The 18,309-nt window shown below is 46.8% G+C and overlaps 1 protein-coding gene and 1 pseudogene across 10 annotated transcripts; one reads left to right on the forward strand and one right to left on the reverse strand.

Annotated features, from left to right (window-relative positions):
* Positions 1-1,185: 1,185 nt before the first annotated feature.
* On the reverse strand, positions 1,186-18,309 carry WFDC3 (WAP four-disulfide core domain 3). Of its 10 annotated transcripts, none has more exons than XM_078371771.1 (9): positions 18,209-18,309; positions 17,482-17,578; positions 15,362-15,438; positions 14,688-14,816; positions 13,892-14,038; positions 6,427-6,577; positions 4,179-4,345; positions 2,322-2,507; positions 1,186-1,414 (listed from the first exon to the last, which is right to left on the reverse strand). In XM_078371771.1, the coding sequence occupies exons 3-9, from the start codon at positions 15,429-15,431 to the stop codon at positions 1,398-1,400; spliced, it is 867 nt and encodes a 288-aa protein (XP_078227897.1). In that variant the 5' UTR covers positions 15,432-15,438; positions 17,482-17,578; positions 18,209-18,309; the 3' UTR covers positions 1,186-1,397. The 10 variants fall into 10 exon arrangements, with proteins under 10 accessions (XP_078227897.1, XP_078227895.1, XP_078227896.1 ...); XM_078371769.1 differs by having other exon boundaries at positions 17,403-17,578; XM_078371770.1 differs by having other exon boundaries at positions 17,403-17,578; positions 18,163-18,309.
* LOC118154392 (U6atac minor spliceosomal RNA) lies at positions 5,918-6,034 on the forward strand (annotated as a pseudogene).

The following is an 18,309-nucleotide window of genomic DNA, read 5'->3' on the forward strand; positions in this document are numbered from 1 at the left end:
CTTTAAACCTGAGGAAGGAAAGGTCCTAACAGCTTCTCTAGTTCAGGGTACAACAGTAGAGAAAGCTTCCCAGAAAGAGCTGGGGATGGGGAAGAGGCCTGGGAATCTGGCCCCAGCTCAGCCTTTAACCTCCAGCTTTCAAATGTAACCCTTCAAGACTCTCTCTCTCAGCCTCCCAAGTAGCTGGGATTACAGGCACACACCACCAGGCCTGGATAATTTTTGTATTTTTAGTAGAGACAGGGTTTCACCAGGTTGGCCAGGCTGGTCTCATACTCTTGACCTCAAGTGATCCTCCCGCCTCAGCCTCCCAAAGTGCTGGGATGACAGGCGTGAGCCACCGTGCCTGGCCACTGCTGAGGTTGTGTGCCTTCTCCCCCTTGTTTTCATACTGGCATGTGAAATTCTGGTTTCTACCTAGTTCAGAACATTCATCTCTTTTGAGTAGAGTAGACGTATGTCAATGTTGCCTGGTCTGAAAGAGTGGCTGGAATGAGCCTCGCAGTGGCCATCCCAGGGGCACCCATGGCTCCAGGATCATGTTGCAGGGAACTGGAAAGGGCCAGTGTCTGTGTGGTGGGCTGCTCAACGTTTTGGCAGATCCCTCCTCCACTGTTTTATCATTTTGTTGTTTATTTAAAAACTCAATACATGCGCATAGTTTTTTAAAACTCAGTATGTTATCACACCACCACACCCAGCTAATTTGTGCATTTTTAGTAGAGACTGGGTTTCTACTACTTGGCACAGCTACTCAGAAGGCTGAGGCATGAGAATTGCTTGAACCTGGGAGGCGGAGGTTGCAGTGAGCCGAGATCATGCCACTGTACTCCAGCCTGGGCAACAGAGTGAGACTATGTCTCAAAAAAAAAAAAAGAAAACTATCCACTCACCCCTATTCTACCCTCAAATGACATTCTCCAATAAAGAAATAAGTTCAGCAGTTCTAAGAAAGGCTGACCTCCACCCCTACCAGGGCTTGAGAAAGACATCTACAGCAGGTCACTCTCAGTTTACTTTCCACCCATCTCTCCCCTAGCCACACCCAACCAACACTCATTTTCAGTGTTCTCAGAAAGAACAGATTACCCATCTGTCCTAAATATGTAAATCATGTAATCCCACAGGCACGCTCATACCCTCTCCCGTATCATCTAAATCCTCAAACAGCACAGACAAGAGGTCAGCACCAGGCTTTATTGGTAAAGAGAAGCACCACACACCCAATGCCCAATCCAGGGCCGTTTCCCAGGCCCTGGGCAGCAGCAGGAGTAGAAGCAGAGCAGAGAGGGCCATGAGTGCCCCTGAAAATGTCACAAGCCCCAGATGTCACCCTCTCTTGACTGACAGGAACAGCTTCCAGAGTTACCAAAGAAGCTCCAGACAAATCAGCACAGCTAGGGCACCGGGATCTCTGCAAGTAGAAGAGATATCAAGTCACAGCTGTGCCCTCCTGGCTTCAGTTACCCAGCACGTTTCCCCTCCACCCTAGGAAAGCTTGGCCTATATTGTTCTCAGATGTCTTAAACGGCTCCTTGCTTCCCAGACAATCCGATCCCAACTAACACTGCAGACTCTTACTATTCAGATGTGAATCTTATATCTCCTGTTAAAAATAAAACTGGTGATATGGCCGGGCACAGTGGCTCACACCTGTAATCCTAGCACTTTGGGAAGCTGAGGTAGGCAGATCACCTGAAGTCAGGAGTTCAATACCAGCCTGGCCAATATGGTGAAACCCCATCTCTACTAAAAATACAAACGTCAGCCAGGCATGGTGGCAGGCACCTGTAATCCCAGCTACTCAGGAGGCTGAGGAAGAAGAATTGCTTGAAACCAGGAGGCAGAGGTTGCAGTGAGTTGAGATCATGCCATTGCACTCCGGGCCTTGGTGACAAGAGCAAAACTCCATGTCAAAAAAAAAAAAAAAAAAAAAAAACCTCAAGATATGTCTGTGCCTTTACCCACCCTGCCCGCACTTCTCCCAAACATATCGCACACATTCCCACCGTGTTGCTTTGCCTGCAGTCACCAGATTACTTGTCTGGCATGTTCCTGGGCTATCCTCACTTGGTCACATCCGCCTAGGCTTAAGGACCTCAATCAAATCCCACCTTTCCCACAAAGACCTTACTAGGGAGCCACACCTGGGAACAGGTGTCAGCCTGTACTGTTTCTATGAGGGTTCTCATCTGCGACATAGGTTCTTTCTCTCCAGCTAGACTTTTCCTGGCCTTCTGAAGTCCCCTTCCCAGCACCTAGGCCAGTGCTTTGCACACAACAGTTGTCTATTGTTGTTGATGACAATGGACAGTACTCACTTAATTCAGAATCAGATCTCACAGTCCAGTTGGGGTTCATGGTCAGTTTTGGGGGGAGGACTGGTGGGGCACAGAAGCGGCCACAGCCTGACTTGCAACACTTTTCTCCAGCTTGACAATTCTCATCCATCACACAGCCGACAATGCACAGGCCCACCAGAACTTTCGGACAATTACCGTCCCGCCCTGTGGGAACAACAGGCACAGGTAAAGGGACAGGACGTCAACTCTGCCATCTCCATGTTCCCATCTAAAACTTAGACACAGAGGCTCCAGGTCATTCAACCCCTGATTCTAACTAGACCCAACTCAACTGGCTGGGAAACCATGGAATTGGAGGATCTGAGAATCTTCAGGAACCCAAGAGACCTCTGAGCCCACAGTTTTCAAATGGTGCCCCAAAGGGGAAACTTGGGGATTGACACCTCTGCAGGTTTGGGGTAGGGTGGGGTGGGTGGAAGTATGTCAGGGCCAAGGCTCCCTCTCCCCTTCTGCTTGGGATTCACAGAGTAACTTCCTCACGGTGGCCTCCTCTGCCACCCTAGACAGGGTTTGATGTCCCCGCTTTGTGCTCCTGTAGCACCCTGTATGCTTCCTCTCATCAAACTTTATGGTAATTCATTAATTCCCTTTATGGTAATTCCTTATTTAAAAGGAATATGTCTATCTTCCCTGATAGGCTATAAGCTACATAAGGACAAGAGTCTGTCCCTAGCCTTGAGCATTGCCCGGGAATCTAAAGGGACTAAGATAGCACCAGGGTCAGTGATTAATGGAGAACACAGTACCTGGCACTCAAAGTTTTTTTTTTTTTTTTAAGACGGAGTTTCGCTCTTGTTACCCAGGCTGGAGTACAATGGCGCGATCTCGGCTCACCGCAATCTCCGCCTCCTGGGCACAGGCAATTCTCCTGCCTCAGCCTCCTGAGTAGCTGGGATTACAGGCATGCGCCACCATGCCCAGCTAATTTTTTTGTATTTTTAGTAGAGACGGGGTTTCACCATGTTGACCAGGATGGTCTCAATCTCTTGACCTTGTGATCCACCCGCCTCGCCTCCCAAAGTGCTGGGATTTGAAGAAACAAAGGAATTGGAACAGGAATGCTTTTATCTGTTTATATATATTTTATCTGTTTATATAAAATAAGATTTTATTTGGGGTAGGGGAGAAGCTTCTTGTTAAAAAATAGATCTGAAAATCAATGATCTTGGGCAACTCCCTCATTTTACAGATGAAGAAACTTAGACTAGAAAAGAGAGACTTGCAAGGCTGGGTGTGGTGGCTCACACCTGTAATCCCAGCACTTTGGGAGGCCAAGGCGGGCAGATCACCTGAAGTTGGGAGTTCGAGACCAACCTGACCAACATGGAAAAACCCCGTCTCTACTAAAAATACAAAATTAGCTGGGCGTGGTGGTACATGCCTGTAATCCCAGCTACTCGGGAGGCTAAGGCAGGAGAATCACTTGAACCTGGAAGGTGGAGGGTGCAGTGAGCCAAGATCGTGCCATTGTACTCCAGCCTGGGCAACAAGAGTGAAACTCTGTCTCAAACAAAAAAAAAAAAAAAGAGGAGTTTGCTTACCCAAGGTCACAGAGCAAAACGAGCAAAATCTCAGTAGGGTCAAGATCATAAGCCACACTGCCTGTCTTCTAGCCCAAGTAGTTCCTTCTGCCCCACAGTGCCTTCCCCTAGTTCTTTTAATGCTCACAGAGCCCCCTTGGTCCCAGAAGGAGAGATTGCTTTGTGTTGAGGGACTACAGGGAAGAATGAGAATCCTAGCTCCTCCCAGGAAGGGAAAGATAAGCACTCTTCTCAGGAAATAATCAAGGATTTCTTCCCAAAAGAGCCAACATACCTCCCTCAATGTCTCCAAGGCAGGTGCGACCACAGCCGGTGCTGCAGCATTTATGCCCCTGGGGACAGGATGCATCCCCATCACACAGCTCCTCACACGGAAGGGGGTTGGCAGGACATTCACCAACAAACTCTGCTATAGAACCAAAGCACTGGAGCCCAGAGATGCTCAAGGCCACAGTATGAAACACATTTTTCATTGTGTCCCATGTGTATGTTTATATATAGTTGTATATTTATAAACATACATTATTACAGACATAATGTACATATTCATGTGTATCATATATCTACAATACATTCTGAATTTTTTTTATTATACTTTAAGTTCTGGGGTACATGTGCAGAACGTACAGGTTTGTTACATAGGTACACACGTGCTGTGGTGGTTTGCTACATCCATCCCCCCATCAGCATTCTCAATTTTTTAAGACATAGTCTCAACTCTGTTGCCCAGGCTAACGTGCAGTGGCACAATCATAGCTCATTGCAGCCTCAAACTCCTGCACTCAAGGGATCCTCCCACCACAGCCTCCTGAATGGCTAGAACTACAGGCACATGCCACCATGCCTGGCTAATGTTATTTATTTATTTTGTAGAGACAGGGTCTCACTGTATTGCCCAGGCTAAAGTGCAGTGGCACAGTCATAGTTCATTGCCGCCTCAAAGTCCAGGGCTCAAGGGATCCTCCTGCCTCAGCCTCCTGAGTGGCTAGGAGCACAGGCATACGCCACCATGCATGGCTTATTTTGTTTATTTTGTAGAGATGGAGTCTCACTATGATCTCAGGCTGATCTCTAACTCCTGGTTCAAGTGATCCTCCCACCTGAGCCTCCCAAAGTGCCAGGATTACCGGCGTGAGCCACCACACCAAGCCCACCCTGATGTTTTATATTCTACTTCTTATTTTCCCTAATTACTAAGTTGCTCTCAGGACTCACAGTTTGCAAAAACACCGTTCAGGCCTAGCCCACTGCGGCAAACGTTCTGCCTAAATTCTCCCTGTGGCAGACATGTACACTGGTGGTCTCCAATGAACTTTATCTCCTGGGATTCATGCCCTTCCATGCCTACTCTGGGCTTGACCATATGACTTACTTTGACGAATGGGACATTAGCCAATGTGATGTAAGCAGAGGCTTGATAAGCACCTGTATACTGGGGCTTGTCCACTCAGAATCCTTCCTCTTGGAAACCGGCTGCCATGTTATAAAGCAGCTTGAACTACGCTATGGGATGATGAGATGCCCCATGGAGACAGAACCTACAAGAGAGGTCATCCTGGACACTGTGGCTCCAGTTGAGCTCCCTGCTGAGCTCCCCGAATGTAGCTAAATGACTGACCACAGCTACATCATATAGGTATATGAACTGCCCAGCCAAGCCCAGGAAACATACACAACTGTGAGAAAGAATAACTACATTGCTTTAAGCCATGAAGTTTAGGGATGGTTTGTCATGCAGCAATAGATATCTGATATCAAGTTTATTCTGAGAGGCAACAGGTCCCACTAAAATGATTTGCTTCCCTATATTCTTTTGCAACTAGGAGAGACCATAAACAAGGACACAAACTGGGAAAACTCTGTGTTCCTGACACAAGGAATATCCCTTTCAAACTGCTCCCTCACTTCTTTCTTCTTCCAGTCCAAAGGCAAACATTACATGGAGAGGCAGAGCAGCCTTCTTTCAGTGAGGAGGCAACTTAGCACAATGAACTAGTCAAGAACTACAAAGGAGTGTTGCCTGTGAGGAGAGAAGTTAGCACTCCCTTCCACAGGATGGAAGAGGCCCTTGGGCCTGACAACACACAAAAGCACTGCCACCTACTTTGTGGCATCTAACCATTGTTTTTTAAAAATAAATAAATAAATAATAAAATTAAAATTACCAAAAAAAAAAAAAAGAATTGCAAAGTAGAAGGAGGGAAATAGTTTCGTCCTTAGCATCATGGAACCACCATTCCAGCCTTTGGACTTCTTGTTATATGAGAAAAACAAACCCCTACATGATTAATTTTCTGTTGTGTGCAGCCAAACACATTCCCTATGAATATGATCAAACTCAGAGAAGGCTTTTGCCTGGAACTACAGAGTGAGTCAGCAGGAGGGCAGGACAACACTCAGCCTCTTGATTTGCAGTAAAGTACTTTTTCTATTACACTATCCTTAAAACATGCAGGCAACTGGCCAGGGCCCCAGGCACAGGCACACCCAAAGAAGACCACATCCAAACCAAACCAACTCACCATGACTCATTCGTCTTAGTGTTTATTTCAAGTTTCTTAAGAGAAAGGTGACAGGCAATTAAAGATGTCACAGGAAACCACAGCAAGACTGGCCCAGTGCCTCTGAGTAGGAACAGGTAAGTATGATTGCATACAGCTGGCTCTGGGAAGTCTGCCATGATGGAAAAAGCAAGTATTAGAATCCAAGGAGAATACACGCAGCTAAACAACCAAGCCATCATAACCCTGTATCCTGGGATTTTCCTGAACAGCCCCTATTTCAAATATCCTGTGCTATTGTAGGATTACATCAAAACTATGTGTCCTGATTTTTGACTCAGAAAATGTGGTCACAGTAACCACCAAATCCATCTCCCTGCACCTCCCCACCTGCTTGACAAACACTGAAATCCATTTAACGAGGAACAAAAGTCTTCTATTCCACAGTTGAGAAGGCTGAGTGTAAAACTCTCTCTGGTGGAAAAACCTGGAGACATAAACTTCTCATGGAATTATGCCATGTGCCCTAGAAATTGAGAGCACCACACTTCCCAGATTTCACCCTTTTGCTGAGCTTGGCCCTGAGATGACTAATGGCAGGAGCTCTTGGCTACTCTCTGCCCTCATCCTCAAGACCAGGCATAGAGCACTTGCCTCTATCCTTTTCCAGGCCAGACTTCCTGGAGGTCTGGAGGGTCATAGCATCTCCCTTTTGACCAGTGCTCAGCACTGCCACCCAGTCTGACACCCTGCCCTACACAAGAACCCCTGCCACACAATCCCTTTCTCTCAGCTCTAATACCTGGAATTAATGGGACCTTACTACCTCCAAGCCAGATTATGCGACTATCTCGCTTTGTCACCCAGCTGAGGTACAGTGATGCAGTCGTGGCTCGCTGCAGCCTCAAATTCTCAAACTCCTGGGCTCAAGCAATCCCCCTGCCTCAACCTCCTGAGAAGCTGAACGATAGGCACACACCACCAGCCCCGGCTAATTATTTGTATTTTTTGTAGAGACGGGGTCTCATGATGTTGACCAGGCTGGTTTTGACCTCTGGCCTCCAGCAATCCTCCTGTCTCAGCCTCCCAAAGTGCTGAGGTTACAGGCATGAGCTACCCATGCCTGGCCCTTTGTACCTCTTGATACTCACCTGAAATCTGATTGGTCCTTTTCCTATCCCCATAGACTTATAAAAACCTGGTGGATGCCATCTTTCAGCCAGGATCCTCTGTCTTTCATTCTCCTGGCTTTGCCATGATAGGTAGGCTCAGTTTGTCATAAGACATGTTCCCCAATCACCTCACAATTAGCTTACCAGGAATCAGAAAGAGAAATAGGAATGGTAGCCAGAATGGGGATGGCAGTTCCCCACCCTCTATCTATACCCGTCCCAAGACCTCAAGCTGTCACCAAAAAAGCAGTGAAGCTGAAGCCCAGGAAGTACTCACTCACAGTCTGTCCTACTGCCTCAGCGCCAACCTGCCACTATGTCTGAGAGAAAGATACCAGTTGCTGTTGGTAAAGTAAAACTTCAGCACTTCTTAACCCAAGAAGGGCCCTCTGAGCTAACAAACTTACTCCCTTCTCTTGCAAAGAGACAGACAGACAACCAGAGAGAGGGATTGGCCTGAGGGCAATGGTAGCAGAACTGAGTCACAAATCCCCAGCTCTGACATAAGGTCTCATGCCCTTTAAACCACATCATGGGCCCAGCGCAGTGGCTCACGCCTGTAATCCCAGCATTTTGGGAGGCTGAGGTGAAACACTTGAGGTCAGGAGTTCAAAACCAATCTGGCCAACATGGGGAAACCCTGTCGCTACTAAAAATACAAAAAAATTAGCTGGGTGTGGTGGCGGGTGCCTGTAATCCCAGCTACTGGGGAGGCTGAGGCAGGAGAATCGCCTGAACCTGGGATATAGAGGTTGTAGTGAGCCAAGATCACGCCACTGCACTCCAGCCTAGGTGACAGAGTGAGACTCCATCACACACACACACACACACACACACACACACACACGATGATCCCCTACACTGCAGCAAGGATCACATGAAAACAAACCAAGAAGCACTGGGACTCACTCCGCTCAGTTCTGCCGAAAGAGAAGACCCACTGGTAGATAGTTTTAGGAGTTAGGAAAAGTTATCCACCAGTGTGTAGGGAGTCCTCAAGACCACTTACTTTCAGATTCAGTGATTCATTTGCGGGACTCAGTGTATAGTCATACCCACGGCTATGATTTATTACAGCAAAGGGGTACAAAGAAAAATCATCAAAGGGAAAAGTCCAGAGGAAATCAGGTGCAGATTTTCCAGAGTCCTCCCAGTAGAGTCACAGGATGTACTTAATTCTTCCAGCATGGGATTGTGACATGTGTGAAGTGTTTTCTACCAGGGAAATTCATTAGAGACCCACTGTGAAAGGTCTATATTGGGGGTTGGTCACTTAAGCGCCTTCTGTCTAGCACGTACCAAGATTCCAGACTCTCAGAAGGAAAGCAGACATTCAGCCTAAACCACAATGTTTGCACAGTTTAGGCACAGTGAACCACTCTTATCAGTTAGGGTAGTATAAACACCCCCAAAATCCAACTTCCCAGAAGCCAGCCAACGGCCAACCTTGCCGGCAAGCCTTTTTTAAGAATAGCAGTCTCAGGCCTGCTATGTTCATTCTTTTCTGTACAACCAACCTGCAGTGAGGTTTTAAAAGGTCAGCCAGACACATAGAGAGGCCATCAACCCACATAAAAGATAATACATTTGTGATAATCAGCCACTTACTTCTTCACCCAGTCCCATCCATACTACCTTCACAAACATGTAAGCCTTCCATTGTTCTGTGTCTGCATTGTCTCCACCCCAGCCTAGCCCCATCATCTCTCCCAGCCTGCCAAAATAGCCTCCTACTGGTCTTCCATCTTCTACACTTGCCCCATTCATTCTTCACATATTGGCAGAGTGGTCTTTTTAAAGTGAAAACTGGACAAGGCCTCTCCTACTTTTAAACCCCCTCAAAGTCTTCCTATTGCACTTTATTAGAATAAAGCCTAAAAGAGAAGCCCTGAAGACCCCCCAAAATCTGGCCCCTGCCTACCTCTCTAACCTCAAATGAAAGCAGCCTCCTTCTCTTTTCTTCCATTACCTTCATCGCATTCATCACATCTTGTGGTTATTATGTATTTGTTTTCTTGATTAGTTCCTGTCTGTCACACCATGAACAAGCCCCAGGGGGACAAGAACCATGGCGGCCTTGCTCACCACTGCAGACCCACATGCCAAGTAGGGTAGCCACACTCAATATATAGTGAACGCATGAATAAATGAGGGAGTAAACAGACAGATCAGGCATCAGATAGGTGGGCATATGGAGAATGGGTGGACCAGAACACAGAGGTACTTGGCATGACCATATGAGCTCTTGAACATCATCTGGCAGTCTGCAGACTTTTAAAATGCATTTCTGGCCGGGCACAGTGGTGTGTGCCTATAGTCCCAGTTTCTCAGGGGCCAAGGCAGAAGGATCACCTGAGCCCAGGAGGTTGAGGCTGCAATGGGCCAAGATCACGCCACTGCACTCCAGCCTGGGTAATAAGAGCGAGATCTTGTCCCCAATATATAAATAAATAAAATGCATTTCTTCCCAACTGCATTATCATTCTAGGAGGTATAAATATCCTTATCCACATTTTGCAGATCATAAAAGTGAGGTTCAGAGAGATGAAATGACTTGCCTAAGGCTACACAGCAAGCAAGCAAAAGAGCCAGGATTCAGACCCATGTTCAGAGGAAAACAGCCTCATAAGAGCAGGACCCAACGTCTGCCCTTGTCCTCAGGCAACCTGATTGGCCCTCCACTTTGCCAAACAGACCAGCACTGGCTATGATAAACCTCTGGCAATGTCAGAGCTTAAGGAAAGCAGAAATTTTTCATAGCCCTGGAAGGACAGCTTCCTGTAGAGTTAGTTACAACAACCAGGCCTGTTGGGTGAGTGGCCCAGCCCTCCCATAGGGCTGGAGCTGTAAAAAGTAGTTCACTGCCAACACAGTAGCCAATATCACCCCCTACCAGGCTAGGAACCCTGCTCCACCCTACAGGCTCTGGGACATCTGTGGGAGGTCACTATTCTAGCCTGCCTGCCGAGCTCCAATGGAAAAGGAAACCCTATCTGGGCTGGCCAGGAGCCAGAGCAGCTCACAAGGTACTGTGCCTGGGTGCCAACCTCACCCTTGGCCCCCACAATTCAGCCATCAGCTTCAAACACTGGGAAGATTGTACCAAGCCCTACAAGCCAGCAGTCAGTGACTTGCCTGAGAAAGATTCCCAGAGCTGGGCCTCAAGAGTCCTGGCAAGGAGAACAACCTTCCATTCTCTCTAATGGGCAGGCTGCCCAAGATAGCTGCCTAAGCCAGGCACAGACAGACCCAATGGGTACTGACAAGGGGCCTCCTACCTAGGGAGGTTTGACTGGAAGGAAAAAGGTTGTCACATGTTACAGAGCTTCAGGGTCTCAGAGAGGAAGTGATCAGGGGAGAAGAAAACCATCCTGGTTTTGGATAAAGGGGCTGCTTAGAAATTGTACTCCTGCCGGGCGTAGTGGCTTACGCCTATAATCCCAACACTTTGGGAGGCCAAGGTGGGTGGACCACCTGAGGTCAGGAGTTCGAGACCAGCCTCAGCAACATGCTGAAACACCGTCTCTACTAAATACAAAAAGATTAGCTGGTTGCAGTGGCACATGCATGTAGTCCCAGCTACTTGGGGGGCTGGGGCAGAATAGCTTGAACTTGGGAGGCAGAGGTTGCAGTGAGCCGAGATTACACTATTGCACTCCAGCCTGAGCAACAACAGCAAAACTCAGTCTCAAAAAAAAAAAAAAAAGAAAGAAAAACAAATTGTACTCCTGACCCAGCCCACTTAGGAAGGAAGAGGAAGAAAGTTAATATATACTGAGGGCCAAACACTTTACACACTTTGAATAATTACAGCAAGCCTCCGAGGTTTATTCTTTCCACCTTACAGAGAAAGGAACTAAGGCTCAAAAAGCAGAAGAGACTTGCTCAGGGACCTGCTGACCAGTAACTGGCAAACCTCAGGCTTAAACCCAAGCCTCCAACCGCCCAAGCCTAGGATTTTCCACTCTAGCATGCCATCACACACACTCAGATGAGAGAATGGTTCCAGTTACTTTAGAAAATATAATGAGAGACATTCAAAACAGCAGAGAAGAAGGTAAAATACCTAGGCATAAATTTATGGAGAAATATTTTAATACTATAAAACACCCTGAAATATGAGAAATATACTTGATCAATGAGAAGATGCAAGGACTGAACATAGGCTGGGCACAGTGGCTCATGCCTGTAATCCCAGCATTTTGGGAGCCAAGGTGGGCAGATCACCTGAGGTCAGGAGTTCAAGATCAGCCCGGCCAACATGGCAAAACCCATCTCTAGTAAAAATACAAAAATTAGCCGAGCGTGGTGGCACATGCCTGTAATCCCAGCTACTCGGGAGGCTGAGGCACAAGAATCACTTGAACGTAGCAGCAGAGGTTGCAGTGAGCCAAGATCGCACCACTGCACTACTCCAGACTGGAGACCCTGTCTCAAAAAAAAAACAACAAACATTTCAGTACCATAAAACAGGGTAAAAAATGTATATATTCAATATTATATAATACCAGCAGTTCTCCCTACGCTAGTTTAATTTATATATCTAACATCACTCCGGTGAACGTAGCCTTGGTATTTGGGAGTGAAGGAAGAAAAACAGACAATATTATAATAAAATATATTTGGAAGCACAAATAAGCAAAGTAGCCATGAAAATCGTGAAACAAGAGGAAAATAGGAAGGGGTTAGACACAGAAGACACGCCATCAATTTATAATAGGTTTTAGGGGCCTCTCAAGGGAATGAAGAAGGAATAGAGCAGAGAGCCCTGTCACTTGTACCTCCAAATTTTCTCAACTGTGTCACCTTCCTCCATCCCCACTGCTACCTGCCTAGTCTCACCGGACTACATCCTCACCCGGCTTCATTCTCTCCCTCCCAATTCTACTCTAACCTTCCTAGCTTTCTTTCCATCTCTCAAACACGGCAAGCTCTGTGTGTGCTTCTCTCTCTCTTTTCCTGGAATGTCCATCACACCCTTCACCCGGCTAAATTTGATTCCCCCTCCAGGTTGCAGCTTAAATGTCACTCCAAACATGCCATCCTCAACCACCCAATCCAATGTGAGTTCTCGGCCAGACATGGTGGCTCATGCCAGCCTTTGGGAGGCCGAGATATGTGGACTTGAGGCCACAAGTGTGAGACCAAATCTAGCCAACATGGTGAAACCCCATCTCTCCTAAAAACACAAAAATTAGCCAGGCAGGGTGGCATGTGTCTGTAATCTCAGCTACTCAGGAGACTGTGGCAGGAGAACTGCTTGAGCCCAGGAGGTAGGTGGAGGTAGCAATGACCCAAGATCGTGCCACTGTACTCCAGCCTGGGCAAGAGAGCAAGACTCTGTCTCAAAAAATAAAAATACAAATAAAAGTGAGTTCTTCCCTTTACTCTGTCTCTCAGTACCCTTTAATTTTCCTTCCCTGTCCTTATCAGAGTTTGAAATTATATATTTATTTGCATGCTTATTTGTTAAATCTCTTTCTCTCCCACAAGACTATGAGCTCCATGAAGGCAGGCATGGGATCTACCTTGTTTGCCACAATATACCAGGAACCCGTCACCAGATCTAGCAAACAGTAAACACTCAATAAATACTTGTTGAAGAAATGAATGTATAAATTGAGAATTAGGTCACTGGGAGTCTGCAAAAGGGAGAATGAATCTCTTTCAAGTATCTCTCTACCAGGACCAGAATGAAAAAGAATCTGTTTCCCACAGGAGATGGCTCCCTTGTGTGTGTACACCAGGACATAAGAATCTCAGGAGCAAGCACCAGTCACAGTGGCTCACACCTGTAATCCCAGCACTGTAGGAGGCCAAGGAGGGTGGATCACAAGGTCAGGAGTTCAAGGCCAGCCTGACCAATGTGGTGAAACCCCATCTCTTCAAAAAAAAAGAAGAATCTCAGGAGCAAATGAGTGGGGAAATGTGTGCCGCCTTCCATAGGCATCAAGATTCTTCTTTCGTTTTATTCCTATCTCTATAGATTCTTAGCCTAAGATTTTAACAGAGAATATCACAACTAACTATGGGAACTGGGAATTACCCAACAGCTTTCAAAGCAGCCTGCAAATGATGGTAAGCCGAGGCTGCCCTCTGGCACCCTCCTCTGCGTGGCCAGGCCACATATCACAAATCATCATGGCTTGTATACCCTTTGTATATCTTTTTTTTTTTAAGTTCTCAGAATACAGCAGGCACTTTGAAAACACTTGTGTATTCAAAGCAAAATAAAACCAACAAGTTGATATGTGCGTATTTGAGAAAGAAACTAGCAGACCAAACAGAAAACCTGTGGGGACAGGGTTTCTTACCCAGCTTCTGTTTAGAGATTGGGACTACACAGCTCCTGCTGCAGCCAAACGTGCAGCATTTCTTTACACCTGGACATGTCTCATCAGTGATGCACCGTTTCAAGCAGGATTGTTTCCGAATAACCCTAGGGCAATCTCTTTTCCTCCCTGTAGCAAAAAGGGAGACAACCAAGAAAAGGGAAATAATACCCACAAGCACAGCAGAAGGGAAAAACAGAAAAAGGAAGCCCTGAGCTTCATTTCAGCCTCTGATCCTGGTGCTAAGGCAAAGACACAATAATAACAACAATAGTAATAGTAAACATTTACTGTAACATTTACTGATGTTTACCTTGTGCCATGAACATCTGATTTGATCCTCACAATCATCCCCATTTTATAAATGAAGAAACTGAGGCTAAAAGCTTAAGGTTTACAAACAGCTAAGGCTTATTTAAGGCTTAAAAAGGTCTGCTTGGCTCTAGGGTCTACTCTCTTAAGGATTATCTTTTTTTTTCTTTCTTTCTTAACCATTATCTTAAACAGGCTTCCCTTTACAACTCTTCCCTCCAGCCTTCACAGGAACTTTGATCCAAAGTAAAAGACATAGATAATCGATGTATTCTTTCCTGATGGAAGGCAAAGAACTGGGGGCACTGAATAATTAATGGAGCAGAGACCCTAAAAGAGTAAAGAAGTACTCTAGGCAAGCTAGACTTCAAGAGGCAACCTAAGAGGTGGGAAGCTCTCTGCTTCTGTCTATCCCAGAAGCAAGATCAGAGAGTACACCCAGATTTTGCCCTTCATGCCAACATACCCTTGGGAATGTCTCGGCAGATCCAACCACAGCCTGTGGTGCAGCACTTCTGCCCAGCCGGACATGATGCATCACCCTGGCACAGCTCTTTGCATGGGTTCTTATCAGGAGGGCATTCTCCCTCTTTCACTGCAAAAGATATCATATGAGCTTGGGGTAACTAGCCGGGCCTCAGAAAATGGGGAATGGAGGCCAAACTATTTCAAGGACATTCAGCCCCTCCAGACATCTCTATCCAAAGTATTTCTGCACCACTACGCTCTAGCCTGGGTGACAGAATGAAACCCTGTCTCTAAAAAAAGGAAAATTCTGAAAGCACCTTCCCCTCCCAGCACACAACTACTAACATACACCCACCACTACTAAAGGAGCAGCCATCCTGCAGACGAGAGAGAAAGGTTGGAATGATCCTGTTCTCATTTAATGAGTTCTAGGGAAAAGCTAGAACCTCCAATAAGCCCAACTAGAAGTCCTATTTCCTTGTCCAGAGAGGATAAAGAAAGCCAGGAAGAACCACCCAGGCCATCCTGAGAATCTGTTCATCCAGTCCTGTCCTACAGATGATCATCTCCACCTATGAGTGAGTTTGCTCTGGGAGAAGGCAGGGGATGACTTCTCCTTTCCTCTAGTCACTTTCTGTTACTGTTGGCTAGGGATTCCAAATGATAGCTCACCATGTTCTCCTGTAGTTATCCAGGATTCCAGGGACCCAAGAGCAAGAAGAAAGAGGCAGCTTAACATCATGATGATGCTGAGAGTTGGGATGAGAGCTCAGTTCAGGCCAGAGGTGTACACCTTGCCCAGAGTATCAGCTGATGTACGGGCAGGAATAGGGATGGCCCCAAACCCAGACCCAAAGCCTTCCCTTTCGCAATACGCCCCTAGAATGTCTTCTCCTGATGAGAAGAGGGATTGGCTGCAGAGCATGGGAAAATTCCTGGCACTACCAGAGGGCACATGTGATGGGAGGATCACACTATATAAGCAATATGCACAACACTCCTGGATCATGAGGAACCTAGTGGGTAACTGGAAAAATGGAGGAATGGCCACTGGAATAAGAATCAAAGAGAGCCCCAAAGGGCATTGGAAGGACACGGCTTCAGCCCAAATGACAGAGGGAGAAACTAAACATGATACTTAAGAAAATAGTCAAAGCTGATAACATAACCAAGCATAATAAAATTGTGGCTCCTATTCATCCTAGCAATTTAGAAAAGACAGAATGGAACAGACCACTCAGAAACTATCAAATAGGCTGAGCTATGCAGATCGCCCATGGTCAGGAGTTCGAGACCAGCCTGGCCAACATGGTGAAACCCTGTCTCTACTAAAAATACAAAAATTAGCTGGATGTGGTGGCACACGCCTGTAATCCCAGCTACTTGGGAGGCTGAGGCAGGAGAATCGCTTGAACCCAGGAGGCAGAGGTTGCAGTGAGCGGAGATTGTGCCACTGCACTCTAGCTTGGGTGACAGAGCAAGGCTCTGTCTCAAAAAAAAAAAAAAAAAAGAAAAAAGAAACTATCAAAAACCTACAGAAAAGCAGTAGTTGAGTTTGTTAAGAACTAATGTAAAAGCACCAAACAGGTGCTTTGTCCCTCTAGCCCACACAGGCCATTATTGGACTGTATGAAGGCTAGCTGGCAGAACCCAAGAGAATAGTTGCTATGTCTGACTCAGTCTGCCCACACATACCTCCTTTTTCTTTTTCCTCTATTTCTTTTTCTTTATCTGTCCTGCTCATGCATTTGGTCAGCCGTGACACCTAATGGTGTCCACTGGCACTGCTTAGTCCTATGGACAGAGAATATTCAAGGTCCAAGGTAAAAACCTCCTTAGTAAGGCCAAAAAGTTTGAAGCCAGGAAGTTGCCCTTATTGTTATAAGGCTGGTGTGGCCTCTGGAGATAATTAACATTTGATGATGACCTAACATGCGCCTAATATGCTTTTTGTTTTGAGACAGAGTCTCCCCGCCACCCAGGCTGGAGTGCAGTGGCCCGATCCCAGTTCACTGCAACCACTGCCTCCCAGGTTCCGGCAATTCTTGTGCCTCAGGCTCCCAAGCAGATGGGACTACAGGCACCCAACATTACCCCTGGCTAATTTTTGTAGTTATAGTAGAGATGGGGTTTCGCTATGTTGGCCAGGCTGGTCTTGAACTCCACCCACCTTGGCCTCCCAAAGTGCTGGGATTACAGGCATGAGCCACCATGCCTAGCCTGCATTATATATTTTAATCCTCACACTTACCTTGCAGAGGTAAGAAAATGGATTCAGAGGAGCTAAGAAAAAAATGCCTGTAAGTGGTAGCCACTGGAATTTCATAATAGTAACTACGGACAGCATTGTTTGAGGGTTTACTCATGCTAGTTTTAAGCACTTTACATGAGTTAACTCACTAATCCTCACTGCAACCCTACAAACTACATGCTGTTATCCCCATTTTACAGTTGGGAAAATGAAGGCACAGAGAGTTTAAGAACTGTGGGTCACACAACTAATAAGTGGTGAAACAGAGGCAAGCAGTCCAATTCCAATTCCATAGCCAGTCCAATAGCCAATTTTCTTAACCACCATACAATACCAAATTTTAACCCAGATATTTCTAACTGCAAGACTCATGCAATTTCCACTACTCTTGTATTGTGACTTGGAAAGAGTAACAGGCTCTACCACCATAAATGGATCCAATTATATTCAGGGATGTCTTACCTCTGCGACAGAGCTAAGGGAACCTCTGGAGAACTCCACCTTGTTAAGTTCCTGCATCCCCAGCCCATCCCAGAATCACCTGTCTGGGGACAGAGGCTCAGATCTTTGGGACTGGTCAACACACAGCCTTCATTCTGGTGCGTTCAGACACAAGAGGCAGCCACTGGGGTCGAAGCCTGGAGAGACCCAGTGAGTGTTTTGGGATGGCACGGACTGGAGGCCCCTTTGTTGAGTGCCCCAATCTTCGCATTAGGCCCACTCCAATGTTGGAGGCTGAGGGTCCAGAATATTAAAATCTTTTTTTTTTTTTCACTCTGTTGCCCAGGCTGGAGTGCAATGGCACGATCTCAGCTCATTGCAAACTCCGTCTCCCGGATTCAAGAAATTCTCTTTGCCTCAGCCTCCCAAGTAGCTGGGACTACAGGCGCGTGCCACCACGCCTGGCTAATTTTTGTATTTTTAGTAGAGACAGGGTTTCGCCATGTTGGCCAAGCTGGTCTCGAACTCCTGACCTCAAGTGATCTTCCCGCCTCGGCCTCCCAAAGGGCTGAAATTACGGGCGTGAGCTACAGCGCCTGGCCGACCATATTAAAATCTAGCTTTCAAAAACTGAACTGCAGGCGCCACTGTACCAAACGCTTCCCTCTGCTCCCCAACCCCAGCCTACAGAAACCTGCTCCCCTCCTCCTACACCGCAGTCATCCACCGGCTTTGGCCCAGCGGGGAACATCCCTTGACTGAACCGCCACTGAACACCCACACTCCACAATCGAGGCGCAACCCTCCCGGGAGGAAGCCCCAACGACCTCCACGCGCAAGGCCTCTATATAACACTGTCCCCGGCAAGGGACGGTGGCTCAGTTCCCATGGTAACCCGCAGCTCCTGCGTCGCGCTTCCGGGCTGAAC

This window comes from Callithrix jacchus, chromosome 5 (assembly GCF_049354715.1).
Source record: "Callithrix jacchus isolate 240 chromosome 5, calJac240_pri, whole genome shotgun sequence".
In the NCBI taxonomy this organism is placed as follows: Eukaryota; Metazoa; Chordata; class Mammalia; order Primates; family Cebidae; genus Callithrix; species Callithrix jacchus.

What these genes read in the sequence shown, in the direction of transcription:
- WFDC3 (XM_078371769.1), bottom strand. Translation starts at nt 17,470, where the DNA reads ATGGGCTGGGGATGCAGGAACTTAACAAGGTGGAGTTCTCCAGAGGTT. An exon ending in CTGCCGAGACATTCCCAAGG is followed by an intron (nt 14,039 to 14,687) that starts GTATGTTGGCAT and finishes TTTTTGCTACAG; the next exon opens with GGAGGAAAAGAGATTGCCCT. An exon ending in CCTTGGAGACATTGAGGGAG is followed by an intron (nt 2,508 to 4,178) that starts GTATGTTGGCTC and finishes TTGTTCCCACAG; the next exon opens with GGCGGGACGGTAATTGTCCG.